The sequence below is a fragment of the Anoplopoma fimbria genome, chromosome 17 (assembly GCF_027596085.1).
Source record: "Anoplopoma fimbria isolate UVic2021 breed Golden Eagle Sablefish chromosome 17, Afim_UVic_2022, whole genome shotgun sequence".
Taxonomy (NCBI): Eukaryota; Metazoa; Chordata; class Actinopteri; order Perciformes; family Anoplopomatidae; genus Anoplopoma; species Anoplopoma fimbria.
Genome location: NC_072465.1, coordinates 17,945,746 through 17,964,430, shown reverse-complemented (window position 1 = coordinate 17,964,430; position 18,685 = coordinate 17,945,746). Strand labels below are relative to the sequence as shown.

The 18,685-nt window shown below is 40.8% G+C and overlaps 1 protein-coding gene across 2 annotated transcripts in view; it reads left to right on the top strand.

Annotated features, from left to right (window-relative positions):
- LOC129105641 (kazrin-like) overlaps positions 1-18,685 on the top strand; it is a 57,958-nt gene that overhangs the window by 31,146 nt on the left and 8,127 nt on the right. Inside the window, exons 2-3 of one of the 2 annotated variants that reach the window (XM_054616784.1) lie at positions 3,404-3,511; positions 18,488-18,679. In XM_054616784.1, coding sequence (XP_054472759.1) covers positions 3,404-3,511; positions 18,488-18,679 — 300 coding nt within the window. Of the gene's footprint in view, positions 1-3,403; positions 3,512-6,091; positions 6,281-18,487; positions 18,680-18,685 lie in introns of those variants that run through there. The other variant, XM_054616785.1, reaches the window with a different exon arrangement.

Genomic DNA, 18,685 nt, shown 5'->3' with positions numbered 1-18,685 from the left:
CAGGGATGAGCAATCTCCCTTGTGAAATATTCAACACTAAATATCTCAGCCGAACTCAATCCCGTTGTCTTATGTAACCAGGCGATATTTCCTGGCTCCGTCTTTTGCCAAAGTTAGAAACCCAAAAGGCATCCCATCATTTAGCTTTGTTAATGGATTCACTGTCGCCAATGCTGTGAAATTGCATTTAGATGGTGTTTGAAATTCTTCTCACATGATGTCGTGCCAATTTAAATAGAGAGAGAAAGAGAGGAAATAATGGACATTTTAACACTGTGGTTATAGTCATGCCAATGAGGAATATATACTGTGTACCACAGAAAATGGTTAAATTCTTTAGGGCTTTACATTTTAGGATTATGAACATGCAATTTTCCCCATAAAACGTCTCAACTTTTTTTTTTGTCCCAGTGTTACTTAAGCTTTTTATCAGCGCTTTTGTTCTCAACATCCTTTTTCAACATATCTCTCTTACATGTACATAGAATAAGCAATTAACAAAAAAAATCCTCTGCATCCATTGCAGACGCTTTGAATATCTGTATTTTAATGTGCACCACAACCCCCAATCATCACCTAAACCCCTCTCCCCTAACAAAAACCTTTTAGTAGTTGAGAGTATGTGGTAACAATACACATTACAGTGACCTTTTGTGTGCTGATAGCCTCTCAAAGCCAGCCTGCTCTTTTACACTCTCACACACAATGCACACACACACACACACACATGGCCTGGTAATTACAGCATGTTTCCAACCATTGTAATTTATTGTAAGTGGTACCTATACATGTTCTGTCTTTCCTCAGAAAGACACATAAAGCCATGTTATTGCAGTCAGCAGGACGGGGTTTCACGGTGTTGTGACTCCACAGTAACATGGAGATGTTCCCTTCCATTCCACTGCGATGACTGATACAGGAATGAATGCGTCTGCTGCCTTCATGACGGACTGAATGCCAGTTTAATTAAAGGTTGTCTGAGGGTGGGCATTGATGAGCTGTCTGCACACCAATGATAGTTGCCTCCTTTTTCTGCTTGAATACCCACTCTTTTTGTCTCCTCTTTCCATCATGTCCCTTACAGCACATGTCGCCTGCATCCCTCAGCTGTTAGCGAGGAAGGGAAGTTGTGTCAGATGTTTGGATAGCCTCTCTGACTTCCTACCACACCCGGGGACGTTTCTGCAGTCACACACTCTCAGTATGTTCTCATTAATAACTCGTGGGTGTTTTCCCTTGTTATGCCGTCAGGGCTGTGTTTTTCCCTAGTCGTCTGTAAGGAAGTCTCTTTAATATTTAAAAAGATGGTAGATACACTTTTAAGTCTAACATTAATGAAAATGTGTATTTATTGCTTAAGTTATATAGATATGACATATCTTGCTTTCTCCTTGGAGGAAAATAACAGAATAACCAAAAAGGGAACATTTTCATATTAATATATATTTTTAAATATTTGTTATTAAGGTCTATTGTCTGTTTCATTGAGCATCTATCTCTGGAGACGGTGAACTTATTTGCCTGAAGCCAATTTTTAAAAAATGTTTTTAATCATATATGCTTCACATGATGCTGTCGTTGTCTTTTCATCTGCATGACTGTGACAATAACTGATTGCAGGAGCCAAAGCTACAGTTACCAAGAACCAGGTTGTTATCTATGCGTCTGTGCGCCACTGAGATGAGGTTATAACGTTACTGTGGCGGTTCTGGAGAGACGTTGTTATTTTTTCTCTTTATACGTCCATGGCCTTTCCCCTGTCCCGTGCACAAGAACAGACGGCCCTTGTTGCTGATTAGCTGTGGCTCAATCCAAGCAACTTTGTTTATTTCCCATTTACAGAGCCAGGGCTGTGCATCAACACCAGATTCTTTTTGACATGTTCATTATATGAAGCACACGTGATAATTCTGGCACATACAGTAGCTCCTTTTTTTTTATTTACAGGCTGCACATTTAAGAGTGATGACATCTTTAAACAATGGCTCCCCAACTGTAAATTTATGTATTGACGTCTTTATTTTTAAGTGCACAAAGCGTCAGCACCTTCAGCTAAGTGCTGGAATAGATTGTATGTGAATTTGTCTGACTGCCAGCAGCTCTCTCTCTCTCTCTCTCTCTCTCTCTCTCTCTCTCTCTCTCTCTCTCTCTCTCATTACTGTTGGTAAAGCAGCCTGCCCGCTGTCCAATCTCCATATTAAAGTACAAGGGAAAGGTCAGTTTAACAACACCTAAACAGCTTTCGACGGGTCAGGAAGACCGAGGAGGGGAAGGTCAGTCATCTAGATAAATACCATACGGTCATGAAATTGAAACTGTCAAAATATGCAGATTAGAAAGGAAAGCTGAGATCATTGTTGAGGAAGAGTGGTTGTGCAGATGGTTCTCCTCAGAAGGCCCCCGAGGGTAGACGGCGGTGCTGTGCTCATGGACGAGGTTCATGGTTAAACTAGAAAGCACGTTTCATTTAAACACTGCATTAGCACGTACACAGGAGGTACTGTCACGCCTTCATCTGGTATGAAATCCAGCATTTATGGCGTCAGAAGGATTTATAAGATCAGCAGAATTACTATCGGTTTGGAGATTTTAGATCAATAGCTGCATCTGAAGCCCACTTCAAGAGGAAATCATTTCTGTTGTAATGCTATGGTATCTGCTTTACAAAACCATTTTCCGGCACAGAGAGGATATTGCTCCCTCCAATAATCATTGTCATTTTTATAGCGTTTCATGCTTCACACGTGGAGGTGAAACGTTTAGAAAAGGAGATGGAGGGAAAGCAGTGGACAGAGGGACCTTGATGAATTTAAATCAGATATATATTTCTCTCAATCCATTTTCTTTTTGAAGTGAGTGGAGAGAAAATGTTCTATAAATGAGCCTCAGTTACTGGAGCTCTCTGAAGTACTTGATCTGTGTCATTAGAGGAATGTAAAGAGCAGAAAAAGGTATAGTAAGTGTATAGTGGAATCAGATAAATGGGTGGATAAAAGATACAGAGAAAAGGGAAAAGGTATGAAAGAGTAATACAGTGTGATCTAAAATAAGGCAAAATATTTGGCATTGTAACACAAGTCAGACACGCATGAATCATTACTAATACAGTGTGTGCTTCATTATTACTTTGAAATGCAAATGACAAATGCAGTGATTTGTAGGACAGATTCATATTTGCAACGTGTCTGAAAGCTCAGGAGTGCGTGTCGAAATTGACATCCTGTCAGAATGAATCATCTGATTTAACAGGCCTGCTGTAGCTACACAGTGTTAGTATGAGCCCAACATACTCCAACAACCCTGCTGAGTGAATACAAATAAGAAGTTTTGATGAGAGAATAAAAAAAGTGATTTGCCTGATGGTGTGAATTTGCATTTATTCTTAATTTCTTTCCCCGTGCAGATCCATCTGTGCATCACAGACAGAAGACAGTTGTGACGGACATGTGCTACCCGACAGAGATATCCAGCCTGATGGACTTTGGCACTCAAGACTGCTCGCTAGGCAAAGGTACGGTGCTGCTTGAAAAAGGTGTTGCCTTGGTGACAGCAGGAAATGTGCACGGATATTTATCCTGGCAGTGAAAAGACACAGAGCTGTCAGCTTGACTGCGAGGTTAACACTTGAGCAAAGGCCTGAGAGGGCTAAGAGTGTAAGAACAATCAGACAGCAGCTGTTGGTACCTGGCCACCAGGGTCTAACAGTTCAGCGCCGGCTTTGATTTATCGCAGCTAGATAACATGTTTTGTCACCCAATGTGTGGCTCAATAAGACTCTGAGACTGGATTGACTTCTTAGCAAAGAATCTGAATGGAGCTTTATTAAAGTTAATTGCACCAGAGTTGTATTGTAATGTGCAATTATCGCATCGCAGCAAGGGCACTTATTTTCTCCAATCACTGTCATCAGGTTGACAAATAAAATGTTTTATAGAAAGGCCTGTGTGGCTCAGGATAATAGTCTCTCTCAATCCCTCGAGTGCAGTAATCAAACTGACCAGCCTGTAATAACACGCACCACAAAAGGTATTGATCATAAAGTTTATTGATCGCATCTGTATTGTTGTCCATTTATTTTTCTCATCATAATGGCTGCTATTATTCTGTATTGTTCTCACACTGATGCCAAACCCCGAGAGCCTGCAGTTTAATTCCCTCAATAATTTCAAATCCAATCTTTTCATCCCATCTATCCCCTTATAGCTGGCAGAGCCTGCTCAGCGGCTATTAGACAAGCCTTGTGTCATTTCCACCAGCGATGGGCAGCGACAGTGGTGACCTCGCTCACTCATTCTCCTTCTTCCCCGGTGCCCATCACTGCTTTCAGTCTCCCTCCTCCTCTTTTTTTCACCTCTTCTTCTCTGTCAAGGCTAGCTAATATCTTAATGCGGCTCCATCCCGGCTCTCTATCAACACTCCCCAGCACTGATAATGCAGACTGACAGGTCAACCGTCTGCAGCTGAGAGAAGCGAGAGCAATACTGTGGAGGGAGTAGGAGAAAGAAAAAAAAGGCCTTCAAGGATTTCTTTTGGCTTTAATGTGAGCAAAGCAAATGAATGACATAGTGATACAGGGAGTTAAGCCGAAGAATAAGGACACTGAGGAGTGGAGAATTTCAGACTGAAGAACTGTCAGGATAAAAGCAACGCTGTGAATAAGATTCAGTGTAGCTGAGAGGCAGGCTACAGCATGACCTTCAAATTATGAAGTGTTACATTTGGTCAAAATTTTCTTATTCATGTAAAAGGCTGTAGCTATTCTGACAAGTTAAGAGCAGCTCGATATTGTAGTTGTAATACTACCGAGGTGACCCGCACAGAAAAATATGCATTATCTTTTGATGAGGCGTTAATTCTATCCACTTCATTGTTTCAATCTTTTGAGCTCGGATCAGTCAGAGAGAAATGAGCCTGGCAGTAATCCTTGAGGTGTCAGCGTGTGATTGACAGATCCATTGCCTCATGTGACGAGTATGTTGTTAGAGCACATCTGATCTCTGGACGGAGCAGAAACACAGAGGGTCGGCCTCTGACAGGCAGGACAAATGAAATGCTCGCTCTGAACTGCTGTCACGTCCTAAGTGGAAGAGGTTTAACTCGTCTTTCTCTTGCACACAAACTCAAACACATTGTGCCTACACGTGTGCTTTAGTATGCTAGTTATGGCGCTCAAGTGCTCATAAACCAAAAATCCCATTATAAATTTATATCCAGCCAGGCTCTGCAGGCTGAATTAATTCAGCTGCAGCCCTATCTGTTTTCCTCAAACCACCTGTACCTGCCTTAGGGTTTCAGGCCTAAACAGCCCTGTCAGGCAAACGGGTCCAGCCTAAACTTATTTACTGTCTGCACACATCTGAGTTCCCATCAAACATGAGACAGACAGTTCTTATTCAGAAAGGCAGGAGAGAAATCCATGGATAAATCCCTGCTGGGTTAAAGATAACATTTGAGAGCTGTTATTAATGATCCAATCTAAGTGTGTAGAGCTAATGCAGTTCAGTCGGAAGCATGAACTCCGTATCACTTCACTGCTGTCATGATCCATTTTTTGAGGCGTTTCTACTGAAGTTCATATTGCAGCATTTTTATTCAGAGTTTACATTCCTACCTCCTCTGGCCAAAACACACATTCACATTCAGGAAGTGAGTAATGTAAACTCAAGTAGGCTACAAAAGGCACTGTGGGCTCAGAGGGAGTGCACAGCTTGCATACAGAGGGGAGTATTGTGTTCGGTCGCTGAGTGTAATTGCACACGCTGTCCTTTGTTAGCTCTCGGCCATCAGGTGGCGTGAAAGCTCCGCTGACTCACCTGGGTTTTACCTGAGGCCTGAGGTGCAGTTTGTATTCCCCCTCCCCCTCATCCCGTTTGTACACTAGAGGGGAAAAGGTGAATAGCAGGAGTGGGCGTGGGGTGAAAGTTGTCCTGGCTGCCACAGGGCGTGTCACTAAACAGGTAGAGAGTGGGAGAGAAAGAGAGGCACGTAAGGAGGGAAAGAAAAAAGCAGGAAATGTAGCCGAGTGGATACCAGGGGACGACTTCCTGGTAACCTGTCTGGGTGGAGCCTCAGCAGGCAGGGTTAGGAGCGGCTGGCTGTGGTGGTGCATTCAGTGCGTTGGTTTGAATGGTGTGTGTGCACTGGTCTGTACGTATACATGTGTGTGTTTCCTTTTTTTTTCACCTGCTATGAGAGCTCACACCACAGTTGACAGTGGAGCCGAGTGGAGCCTGTGCCCAGGAGGAGGACATGAGGTCTGAGAAGGAGGAGGGGAAGGCCGGTGAGTGACAGATAGAAGTGGAGATAGAGGGGGAGAAAAGATGTTGTTTGTGTGTATTGGAGGAATAGTGAAGGCCATAAGAGTGGCTTGAGTCGGCTGTGGGTGAGCAGGCTCAAGTTCACGTGTGTTTATAACTGCGTGCATTGATTGTATGAGAGGAATGTGAGAGGAAATGTGTGATACAAATGCAATGGTGGAAAGTATATTTATTCAAGAACAGTTTTAATACTGTACATCTTATGCTTCATTAGACATCTTCGTTACATTTATTATCTTTAAATCTACCTCTTATTTTCTTGATTAATCACTGAATTGTTTGTTCAATAAAAAGTCAGCAAATAAGGATAAAAACAGTTCCCAGAGCCCATAATGTTAACTTAAACTGTCTCAGCCTGAAACTCAAAATATATTTAATTTACTATCATTGAAGACGGAGAAAACCACAGATTATTCACATTTGAGAAAGTTTAACCAGATACCTCTTCCATTTTGTTTAAAAAGTCACAAAAACATAACAATTTCTGGCATCGAGGTAGCTGCCATTAGATATTTGTCACCCAGATTTATCCCTACCCCAACCAGGTGCAGCATTGAAATGTAGCTTACAGTACATGTTAATCAGGTTTAGTTTACTCATGGGCCTCTTTGCAAAATGTCAGGAGTTGTCCTCTCAACATGGCCATGGCTGAGCCGATGGCCCACAAATAACGTTGCTTACAGAATGAACAGTGCCAACACAGCAACAGTGGTGACAGAGCTAACAGTGTTTACCTGAGGGGGATCTTGAGGGTGGATGCTAAGCTACTGTGACGACGCTGTCGGTGGGGACAACCTCTGTGACCGCTGCGTCACGAGCACAGAGCAAAACGTCAGCAATTAGCTAGCCAGTGGGGCACATATACTGGGACTCACCGTCGTTCATGTTTGTGCATGTGTGAGTCACTCACATGCACAAAGCACAGAGAACCTCAGATTACAACACACACAAGGAGTATTTTTACTTTAAGTATATGTTTATGAAAATACTATTATTGTATTTTGGTAAAAAAATTCCGGACTTTTACATCCAATGTATTATTTTACCACAATGCAATTAATTCTTCCTCTTATATGTTTACAACGATATACACTGAAGATTATTTTCCATGATTTATTTTTGTATATCTATTCTTTGGCACAGCCCTTTATAGTAATTGCTGATTTATTTAAATGTATTCCATGACCAAGACTTATTTACTGTTTTACTTAAGATAAGAGCTAAATGCTGACCTAGATATTACATGTTCATATAGATAACATAGTAATCTGTTAATCTTCTATAATCATTGTACATGAATATAGTGGTATTTGGTGAGATACTGTGCAGTATTACAGACTGTAGTAGTGCAGCAGACATACTAAAGCTGGTATATTATGGGAGAAAATATCACTGAGGAACAATAATATCTGTTGGAACCTAACATGCAATAAAGCTTGTGAAGATGTTCGTGTTGTATGGTGGTGTATGAATTAATTTAAATTAGTTTGATTCAACTGTGTTTTGCATGACTCCCGCTGCGGTGTACACCCTGAGGTCACCGCTCAAAACTGCAGAAGATAATGAGTTTGACCGATTGCACAAAAAGAAGAGACAGATGGTACCATCAACCTAGGCTCTACACTCACAGCTTTGTTGTAATATCCTTCATCTCCATATAAAGCATCATTTTGTTGTTTTGTTTTCCAGAATAATTAATCTTCAGTCTCTGTGTGAGCTGTAGCTACCCTGAGCCTATCAAGGACCATTGTTACTTTCATCATCTGACAAAGTGTTGAATATTAATCAGAATAGGTATTTGTTGACAAACCCCTCAGTAATAATTTTACAGTTTCATACAAAAGCTTCAGTAGCAGCTCCAGCGCCACATCAGCTTGTGAAATTACTCTGCCATGCCCATGAAGGAGGTTGTGTATCAAATCATGTAGATTTCCGGTTCTCCACAGACTAGATCCTGCTGTTTCTGACAGATGTTGAGTCCCCACTACAGATTCAACAGGGACAATATGGCCTGTGGCATTTTGGTCCTCAGTGGTTTATACAAGTTAGTCGACCTCATGGACCCCGCCCCTTTGCTGATTACTCTGTACATCCGCTGTTTTGTAGATACTAAGACCCAATTCCAGTTTTTGCCCCCATGGACTTACAGACTATGACACATGCGCCCACTAAATCCAAGAGGTTTCAGGGCGGTCCCATAGTGAAATCGGCAAGAGTGTGAGGGCTCTCAGGTCAACTTTGGTTTGCCGGTTGCCAGATTTGATTTCCTTTAGACAGAGCCAAACTGTTTCCCCCTTTTCCCAGTCTTTGTGCTAAGCTAAGCTAACATGGCTACCGCTACATGTTTACCAAACAGATACAGAGAGTCTACTCACCTAGGTCTCGGCTAGTAAGAGAATAAACTTGTTTTCCAAAATGTAAAACTATGTATTACCGTATGAAATATCAACATTACTGCCCAGGTAATGTGATTTCACAAAGTACATAAATTCATTAGGAGTCCTCACTTCTTCCACTCTCTGCACAGGTAACAGTAAGTCGGTTAGTGTGTGAGGTTTCATTACTTACTGCTTAGGCCAGGGGGGTGACACTTTGAGCCAAACAGACATGATCATGTCACCTGCAGTAAGTGGAGGAGATAAGAGGGTGGTGCTTAAGAGGGACAAGGGTCATCATGGTTGACTGAATTGAAAACTAGGATATCCAATGCTCATAAATACTAGAATTACTGCGCAAAATCACCTCATTATCATGGCTTTGCAGAAATCAAAGGACTCTCTGTTTTTGCTGTTCAGAGACACCATGTCAGTCAGGTTAATCACTGTCTAAACCCAATCCATGCACAGCGAATGAATGAACGATACCGGTGTCAAGTTAGAGTGAGGGTATGTTTTTCAAAATGCAGCTCTTGACAGCAGTATAAGAAATCTAAACAGCCCTGTCTAAGTTCTCGGGGCTCTTCCCGTGGCACATCCTTGGCAGCGTGCCTAATCTGCACATAATAAAACGTGTGAATCAATTACAGCTATCTGCACTTGGCATCCTTGCACTGACCTCAGTTGTAGTGTAAACCCACAGGCAATTCATTAATAGAGGCTGTTCCCAATAGATACTGTATACTTGCACAGATATACTGTACACGAGTACATTTGCAAACATGCACAGATATAATATTCAGACCAACATACAAACAAACAATATGCAGGACACATATGCTACAACCATATTAGCATTTTATCTACTTTCAAGTGCTGTATGTGAAGTATCTTTTAGAGACAAAACAATAAAATGATCTAATATATATTAGGATTTTATAGATGTACTGAACCAGCAAGTGATGTTTTGTCTGCATCTACAGCCATGAATTACCATTAAGTGGTGAATACTCAGGTAGGTTTGAGAGCCAGCAACATGCATTATTTATGGCCATATGTATTATAGAGAGGCAGTGCAATACCCAGAGTAGGAAATTGACCTGACCCGTACATGCAGGTTCTTTTCAAGATGCAGAAAATGCAGTGCTTGGAGTCTCAGTGTTTTAAGGCATCAGGAATTAGGTGATTGCGCCGGGTTCTGTTTTGTCTCCTCTGATGTTGCCGGGTAGCCGTCCTGCTTCTCTGATGCATTAAAATCAGAAAAACACAGTGGACTCACCATTGATGGGCACACTCTATTTATTCCCTGATAATCAGAGGCGCCAGATTAGTTTTAGGAGTGTGTGTGCGTGTGTTAGACACTGTAATGATAACACGAAACAACTTTACCACTAGTTTATTCTCTGCAACTATCGAACAGCGAACAGCTGATCTGTAAGACTAAATGCCCCCTGCTGCTAAATATTTGTGCCATTTTAATTTATCACCAGATGTTCAGAGGACAGTGTTTTACCGCTGTCTTAGTCAACTTTCATGTTTGTGATAAAAGTTTCAGATCACTTTTGACTCAGTTAATTTGATAATTTTAACTAATTTGATAATGTTTTGTATTTACATTTTTCATATTTGGGATTTTATTTGTTTAATTTTCAGATACATTTTCAACACACCTTAATATAACCATAATTATAACCATATTCATTTATATGACATCAAACACGAGTTTAACGCATTTTGTCAAAAAACACACATTTTATTGGTGACCCACTAAATTTTCCTGGGACTCACTCAAATGACTACTCCTGTGAAAATTGAAAACCCATCAACATCACTGTCTCCTGCTACATGAGATGGAGGCTTGTCACTTCTTTTACCGCTGTTTGTACCTTAAGCATGTCAAATAAACTCTACAAACCCAAGCAGGTCGAAAACCTCTGTTCCACTAGCGCACAAGTTCCTCCTTTGCCTGTTGCACAAATTAACAATGAAGATGCTAAATATAATCCTGCTGATGATTTAAAAGAAGCCCCTAATCGCTGCAGCCTACATCTGCTACCCACCCACCCGGCCTCCCTGGGATTTGAGACTCAGCAGGTAGCCGCTGACAGAATGAATGGGGTTATTTGTGAAGCCTCGGATGCAGTCTTCTTTTCTCTTGCTTTCCCTCCCTTCTGTCTTTCTGTCAGATTTGGGTTTCATGCTGATTTTACGCTTTCCTTTCATAAATCGTTAAGTATTTTGGCTGTCCTTTTGTCTCGAGTTGTAAACGGAGTGCCTTAGGATCATAGGATGTTTCTTTTAAGTCTTATCAGTTTCACAAAATTTGGACTTGTTGTGCAAGAGATGTTTTTTTTGGCAGCTCCGCTTGCTGATTTTGTAACCAGTTTGCAGCAATGCTAGCAGCTCTGTGAGGCTGAAAAACACAGCCCTGCTTTGAGCTAAATGCCTTTGCTTGTAAGGCAAATGACTCACATTGATAATGCTATCAAGCGGATGTTTACCATGTTGATTGTCTAAGTTAAGCGTTGTAGCATGCTAACATTTTCTAATTAGCAGTGTTTATGCAGATATTATGTTTGAAAATTTAGACAAACTGAAATTTTTAACTGTTAGCGGTGCAAGATTAAAGGTCAGGTGATCTTCAGAGTTATTACATTTCATCCTGAGAGGAACACAAATGTCTGTAGCTACTTAAATAACAATCCATCTAATAGTTGAGATATTTCAACTAAAACCACAGATATGCTAGATTCGTTTTTGACATTTTTATCCTTCGAGCTATGCCACTAGCATGGCTTAAAACAAATATAAGTTTTGAGACATAAGGCGTACTTTGAAATAGACAATTCCTGTTGACAAGTGCTATCCGTACCATATTATTACATATTCTCTCCTTTGCAGCTTAATTATCTTGAGCCAGACTGAGTGTCATATGAGGAAACACTCTAAAGCAACACAGATTAATAATAAGATGAGGTTTATTGCACGCTCGTCGGCGATGCACAATTTGCAGGGTTTTTTTCAGTCCATCCATGCTCTATTTTTCCTGCCTGTCAAGGCTATGGTGTACCTCCAGGATGAGTTTAATCAAGAACTGAAGCAGACTGCTGTCTTCTCCCAGAGCAAACTCAACTGATCTTTATACTGTAATTAGTGGAAGCCAGAGCTCAGCAGACATATGCTACTCTCATAATACAGTGCAGAGATGGCCTTACAAACAGGCACATACACACGCACATCCACACAAACACAAATCAAATAATCCACCACCAACAGGGGGAAAACACTTCACTAATATAATGATGAGTATATGAACATAACTAATTGGATAATTACCTATAACATATATGATGCCAAAGCTTCTTAGTTTGCTTTCTGGTGTTGTGTACATGTGACTTTGGAGTGAAACAGATTTGCTTTTCATCTCTGCCTCATCAACTTAATTTCATAAGTGCATGTCTTTAGGCCCATTCAATTAATTAGAAAATGTTTAATGTTGACCTTGATTAGTTTCATCACTTAATTAGTTGACATTTAACCCATTAAGTTAAAGTGTGATAGACCTGCAGATGTAATTGGCAACCTACTATGCAATGTACTATGTAGACTGACCATGCAGACAGAAGATGTGCATTTTCTTTGTCTCTGTTGCTTGTCGTCATTTGACCAATATGTTGATTAATTAACTATGAGCGCATTTTATTTGAAAGCTTAAATACAGAAAGCTTAACTAGCTTTTCTTTACAGCTGTTGGTATATTTTTGTTAGAGTTTTTTGAGCATTTTTCTGTCCAGCCAGTATCTCTGAATCTAGTTTTTACTGTGCAGGACTTAAAATAAAAAGCTTACATTGATGTAATCTCCCTGTAGATTTTGATTCAAAGACTCTCATTATGACTTCATGGTATTGTAAAGCAAGAATGTGACTTATTGTGTCATTGAGGTAAACATAAGCAGGAGCTTTTTTGTTCAAGTGGTCACCGTATGATTTAGCTCGCAAGTCGTTACAGAGACACGCCGGTGGCTCGCTTCCCCTCAGGGAGGCCGACAGTTTGAGTCAACACAATCACCTGCATTGCAGGTACTCACTTGAAATGTTTCCCATTTCACAGGCCGCCTCTAAGCAGGACTCTTTCTGGGTAAACAAGTATTAGTTTTTTTAAGGTTCTTTCTCAGTAAAGCTTATAAGAAGTCTTTGATGAAGCATTTTAAAGATGTTCCTTTTTGTTTGAAAAAAGCTCATGCTCATATCAGCAAGTTACAGAAAAACCTTTTGTTGTATTGCTGCTTTTTACGTCCCTACTGAAAATTTGTCATGTTGCTTCTAATTTGGTTTAGAGAAAACTTTCATTATTTGCTGCATTGTAATATGTGTGAGAAATGCAACATAAAAAGGGCGTTGCTTTGATGTCTTGCTGTGTTAGCTCCAAACCCTGCAATGCTACAGCAAAAAATCTCTTAGCATTTTCTTTAGAAAGCCATTACCGTTTTCTTCCTTAAGCTCCAATAACTCTGAACACCCCCCTCACATACACATTACCTGTCTCCACCTTACAGATGAAGTATTACAGGTGTGCACCAATGCCACAGGAGCCTCCAGGGAATAGGAAAACAGTGAAAAGTTTCAAGGAGAAAACGTCAGTTGGGGAGACTGACAATTAAAAACGAATCCTAATCCAGTACTATATTTAAAGAGGTGTTTCGATAGTCATATCTTGAGGAGTGATCTGTAAATATCTTTGTTCCATTAAAGCTTAAGATGTTAAACCAGACCGAGCAGCCCTCCTGTCCTACCTCGACATGTCTGTCACACAGCAGCAGTGCATGTTCATGGGTATGTTCTAGTTGTTTACAAGGTCAGGACTGCAGCAGGAAAAATGAGATCTTTTATGAAATGACAGTGTAAGGGTTAAAGCCCCTGTTTTAAAAAGGCCATAGTTATTATAATTATAACACAGCCATGAAATTTCAGCAGGTATTTCAAGGTGATAGAAACAGGTTGAAGATTTGTTTCTTGCTCTTTAAACTCGTCCAGAGTCCAACAAGAAGGTGTTTATATGCTTTAGTTGTTCACAGGAGACGTCTACTAAAAATATTGTTATTGCAGCGCTGTAAGTCTACATACAGTAGTAAAGTTCCAACATAGTGTATGACCTTGTTGTCAAACTATCAGTTACTGTACCTGAGAGATTGGAGGAGAGGGATAGGCAGCTTTGCCTCTGGCTTTGTGTTGGGAAGAAATAGCTGAGCTGAACCACTGTACTCACTTAAATTACACAGATTTGAATTGTCAGGGAGGCCGATGTGGAAAAGTGACAGGCGTGCACATCGTAACTCCTCAGGGCAGAACAGTTGGCTGCTGTCACTTTGGAGATATTTGACACCCCTCTCAATCGTTTATACCCCTGTAGTGTTTTCATGGTTCTCTTTTCACATAAACTATGGTCCATTGAAGATGTGTTTTTTTAATGTTGTTTTAATTGTAGTTAAGTATATTAAAAATAAATGTATTTTCTCACTTACCCTTTCGAGGTATCAAGCCATGCAGGCAGTTTTAGTTTTGCTTGTCCAGGTTTTAAGTTATGTGGTTCTGAGAATTCTGCTGTTTGTGACACTCACAGCATTACAAAAATTACGGTATATTTCAACAATTAACAGCCATTTTTCACCAAAATGTTATTCTGGATAATCCACAAACCACCATGTCAACAGTTTCCACTGGATCTACTCTTTGTAGTCTTTTTCAATGGAACCGATTGCTAGGCAACGGCTTGGTTCCATGTTTACTTCCTGTCAGCTGATGTCATTCACTTCACTTGACTGCAACAGCGAACCTATAATAACAATTATAGTTTCCTTGGACTGTGAGATGCAGAAATGGTCCATTCAAACTGTTGACAGTGAGGTCTGTGGACTATCCAGAATAATAGGGACATTGTTTATGAATGGAGCTTTACTGTTTATGCTTTTTTAATAAAACTTTCCAGAGCTTGGACAATTAGTCAAATAATAAATTAGTCTATCAACACAAAATAAGTATTTTGATAATCAATTAGTTGTTCAAGTCATTTTTAGGGTAAATATATAAATGTATACATACAAAAGAAGCTCACGATACTAAACTGAATCAAAAAAGCAACTTCTCTGGTTCAGATTAGGTAAACAATGAAGGAAGCTTTCCAACAACATGTCAGTTCACTTGCTGTAAAGTTGCCTGATTGGTGAGTGATTGATTTGCGATTAGAGCCAATCAATTCAAATACACTGAGAATAGTTAGTCTTTCAACTGCTTTTACAATTTCTAAGATAGAGTTTTTCCAAGAAGAACAAAACCTTAAAATTGAACTTCTCATCCAAACTCAGTATTCCAACAAAGCTCACATTAAGCGTCTTTGATCATTCATGTATATAAATAGCTCAACTTTAATCCTGCATACGCTTCAGAGGAGACTAGTTCAGGTCTTTGACCACCAATCCACACATTTTCAGACCCCTCTTTTTTCCTTGCCAAGCAGAGAGCCATGCTTTCTTTCAATCCTAATCATGACCACTACATTACCTTACATTACAGTCATTTAGCAGACTTACAATCAGTAGTATATTACATATCATTCACCCATTCACACACTTATGACAGGCTACCATGCAAGGTGCCACCATCAGACTCTAACTAACATTCATGCAACATCCAGTCCACACCGATGGCAAGCCTTCGGGAGCAACTTGGGGTTAAGTGTCTTGCCATATCGACACATCGACTGCCGAAGGACACATCGACTGCCGAAGCCGGGTATCGAACCACCGACCCTCTGATTAGAGAACTACCTTGCTCTCCACTACGCCACAGCCGCCCCACTACACCTCCCTCCCCAGCCCTCTCTCTTTGTGTGTGTGTGTGTGTGTGTGTGTGTGTGTGTGTGTGTGTGTGTGTTGTGAAGGCTCTTGTGAAGGCTCTGCTATGCGGGGGGAAAGGTACTGGGAGTGATGGCCTGGACCTCACTGGCTTTGATGGACACTTTAATCAGGCTTGGATGAGAAATTAATAGAATGGGCCTCTGCTGAATACGAAGAAGAGTGGGCTTCTCTCTTTCTGTGGGAGGACCATAATAGCTAGACCAAGCTCACTGCACAACCACTCCAGGGTCAGAGCTGAGAGAGCCCAGATGAAAACAGAGTATAGACTGCAGTGCACAGCTTATATGACTCCTGTCAATTTAAATAGCTTTTTAGATCAAATGAAACAGTGCGTGTGGAGGAACATTATCTGTTGGTAGATTATTTGTGTTTGTGTCATAGGTGAAGCTTTAACCCAAGTCACTGTGCAATGAAGCAGCTTTTCTGTGTCCATTTACACATTTCTTAAATGTGAAATGGCAACAAATTCAGGGAAGATTGGAAGATCACTGGACTCTTTGCCTTGATTTTACACACAATTTGAGTAGCAAGAAACCCGTTAGAGGAGAGTGTGGGTTTGTCTATACCTATGTGGGTATGTTTGTGGGTCTGTGTATATTAGTGAATAAAAGGATGATGCTATGTAACTGATTTATCTGCAAATTAGACACATTTTTCACTAATACAATTATAACACAGTTTTTAATTAACCTAGAGTAGATAATAGCACACTAATGTTATGTGTGCGATTATAGTTAATACTAAGCAAGTTAAATAATCTTAGATTCTGATGTAAAAGAGGAAACGCCTCATCATCAATTGAGAATACTATAATTAACAAATTATCTGCTAAACACAACTGCTCTTCCTGCTAACAACAAGAGCAGGCTAACCTTCGCATCACAGCAAGAGCAGCCGATAATTTAAACAGCCTGTTTAGAGTTGCAGATTAAGCCAAACACAATAAAGCACCTTAAAAATGCACACTTCTGTCCAGTGGCATAAAAAGCAGCAGCTTGGCTCCCCGCGACAAATATAGGAAAGCCTGTAGGTAAACAGATGAATAAGCGGATTTAGGCTGCAAGACGCCCGTGAACGATTGCTCTCTCAGGGAAACAAACTCTTTTTGTCACATGCAGCACAGAGCTGCCCGGTGTGATTCCATAGTCCTGAGTCGACAGAGACCGATGCACTGTCCCTTCCTCTCTTATCGGAGCTGCTGCAGCCCCACGAGGTCTGGCTGCAGGCCTGCAGAGGCCTTCTTTCTTTTCTCTGAGTCACACACATGCACACAAACACACACACACTTACACACTTTGTTGCATGCCCGCTTGCTCTTGAATTTTACATAATTGAACATGGAGTCTTGTAGGGATCTGCATAAAATTAAGGGCACAGTCTACTTTTTTTGCGAGCAATCTTCCACATAGGGAAGGAAGTGTTTGACGGTCGATTGGCACTAATGTCCAGTGTGAAATAACTTAATGACCATTGGATGTATTGCAAAGTCATCCGTAGAAATTCATGGTCCCCAGAGAATGAAGCCTACTGATTGAGGGGATCCGTTGACTTTTCCTCTAGCTCCACCAGTAGGTTGACATGTGTGGTTTGGAGGGAAATGTCTCGATAACTGTTGTGCATGAATTTTGTAATGTGGTCCAAACATTCATTGTCTTGGTGACTTTGGTGATCCCCAGAGTTTTTATCTAGCACCATCATCAGCAATAACAAACAAATACTTAAGCTCATTTTTTAAATTGGCAGAATGCAGTGGGAAATGCTAATCACAAGTTCCTGATCTCAAATTGCTCATTTTGTTTTCCAAAACTCAAAGATATTGCAATTATAGTAATGTAGGGAAGCAAATCTGCATATTTGTAGATAAAGGTTGATAAAATACTTAATTGTTAATCAAAATAGTAAATGCTCTTCTGATCCACTACCTGACTAACTAACAAATCTTTCCTGCATTATTTAAGTTGCAAACTTTCTTTGTTGTACTCTTCCATCTTGAGGTGTCATAAAGTTTTCTGCTGTTGAATTACACATTTATCATCAGGGGCGGCAGATTTTACAGTGAAGTTGAATGTTTTGGCTGCTTGTGTGTGTCATTTGTCTCTGTTCTTATGAAAATAGTCCATTCTTCTGTGACAAACCTTCTGCCCTTATGTGTGCGATATAAATCATTATGACATATTGTTCCTCTGTTGCTGGTATCGACTTGCCTCACTGGACTGAAATTCAACCCATGAAACACCTCTTCTTATCTATTTCATCTTTTCTGTCGTTGCTCCTCAGCAAACATGTCCACCAGCTCCTGTCCGTTGGTTCCCTCCTCAGCTCGCTGTGTCCTCTCCTTAGTTACTTGCTCCTGTTTGTTTGCCTGTTTTCCCTGAGGGTTGGGAGGCGTTTCACAGCCGATGAAAAACACATCACTGTGGATAATGCCTCAAGTGTGTGTCGCTGATATTTTATTAAATCTTATCAGACTGCTGTCTCTCACTTACCTACTACCCTCACAGGTTTCAGTCCTAAGTCTGTCACTCAGCACTGAATATCTTAAACCCCTGTGGCAACAGCTGAGGGGGAGCTGTGAGTCTTGAGGGGTTTCATATGTTGATTTTAGCGCATATTCTATGATATGCAGCATAATCACACCCTCTTTTTTTATTCCACATGTCCAATACGACTTCTTTCATTTTATCCTGCTTGTACATTTCGTTTTTTTCCTCTCTATTTGCCTCCTTTTCTCTTTTCTTTTGATTTCCCTCCCTCAGTCTTTCTTCAAATTCTACTTAGTCTTTCCTTTCTTATTATTTCATATTCTCAATCCTGCGCTCTCAGTTTCCTCATTCCTCTGCATACTCTAAATTCCCAAACTCTCTCTCTCTTTCGCCCTCAGTGTTGTTGCGTGAGGAGGTGGTCCAGCTTCAAGAGGAGGTCCACCTGCTGAGGCAAATGAAGGACATGTTGAGTAAGGACCTGGAGGAGACCCAGGGAGGCTGCTCTGCCAATCTGCTCTCAGCCACAGAGCTCCGAGTGCAGCTGGGTGACAAGGAGCAGGAGCTGGACCGTGCCAAGGAGGCCTTACAAGGTCAGG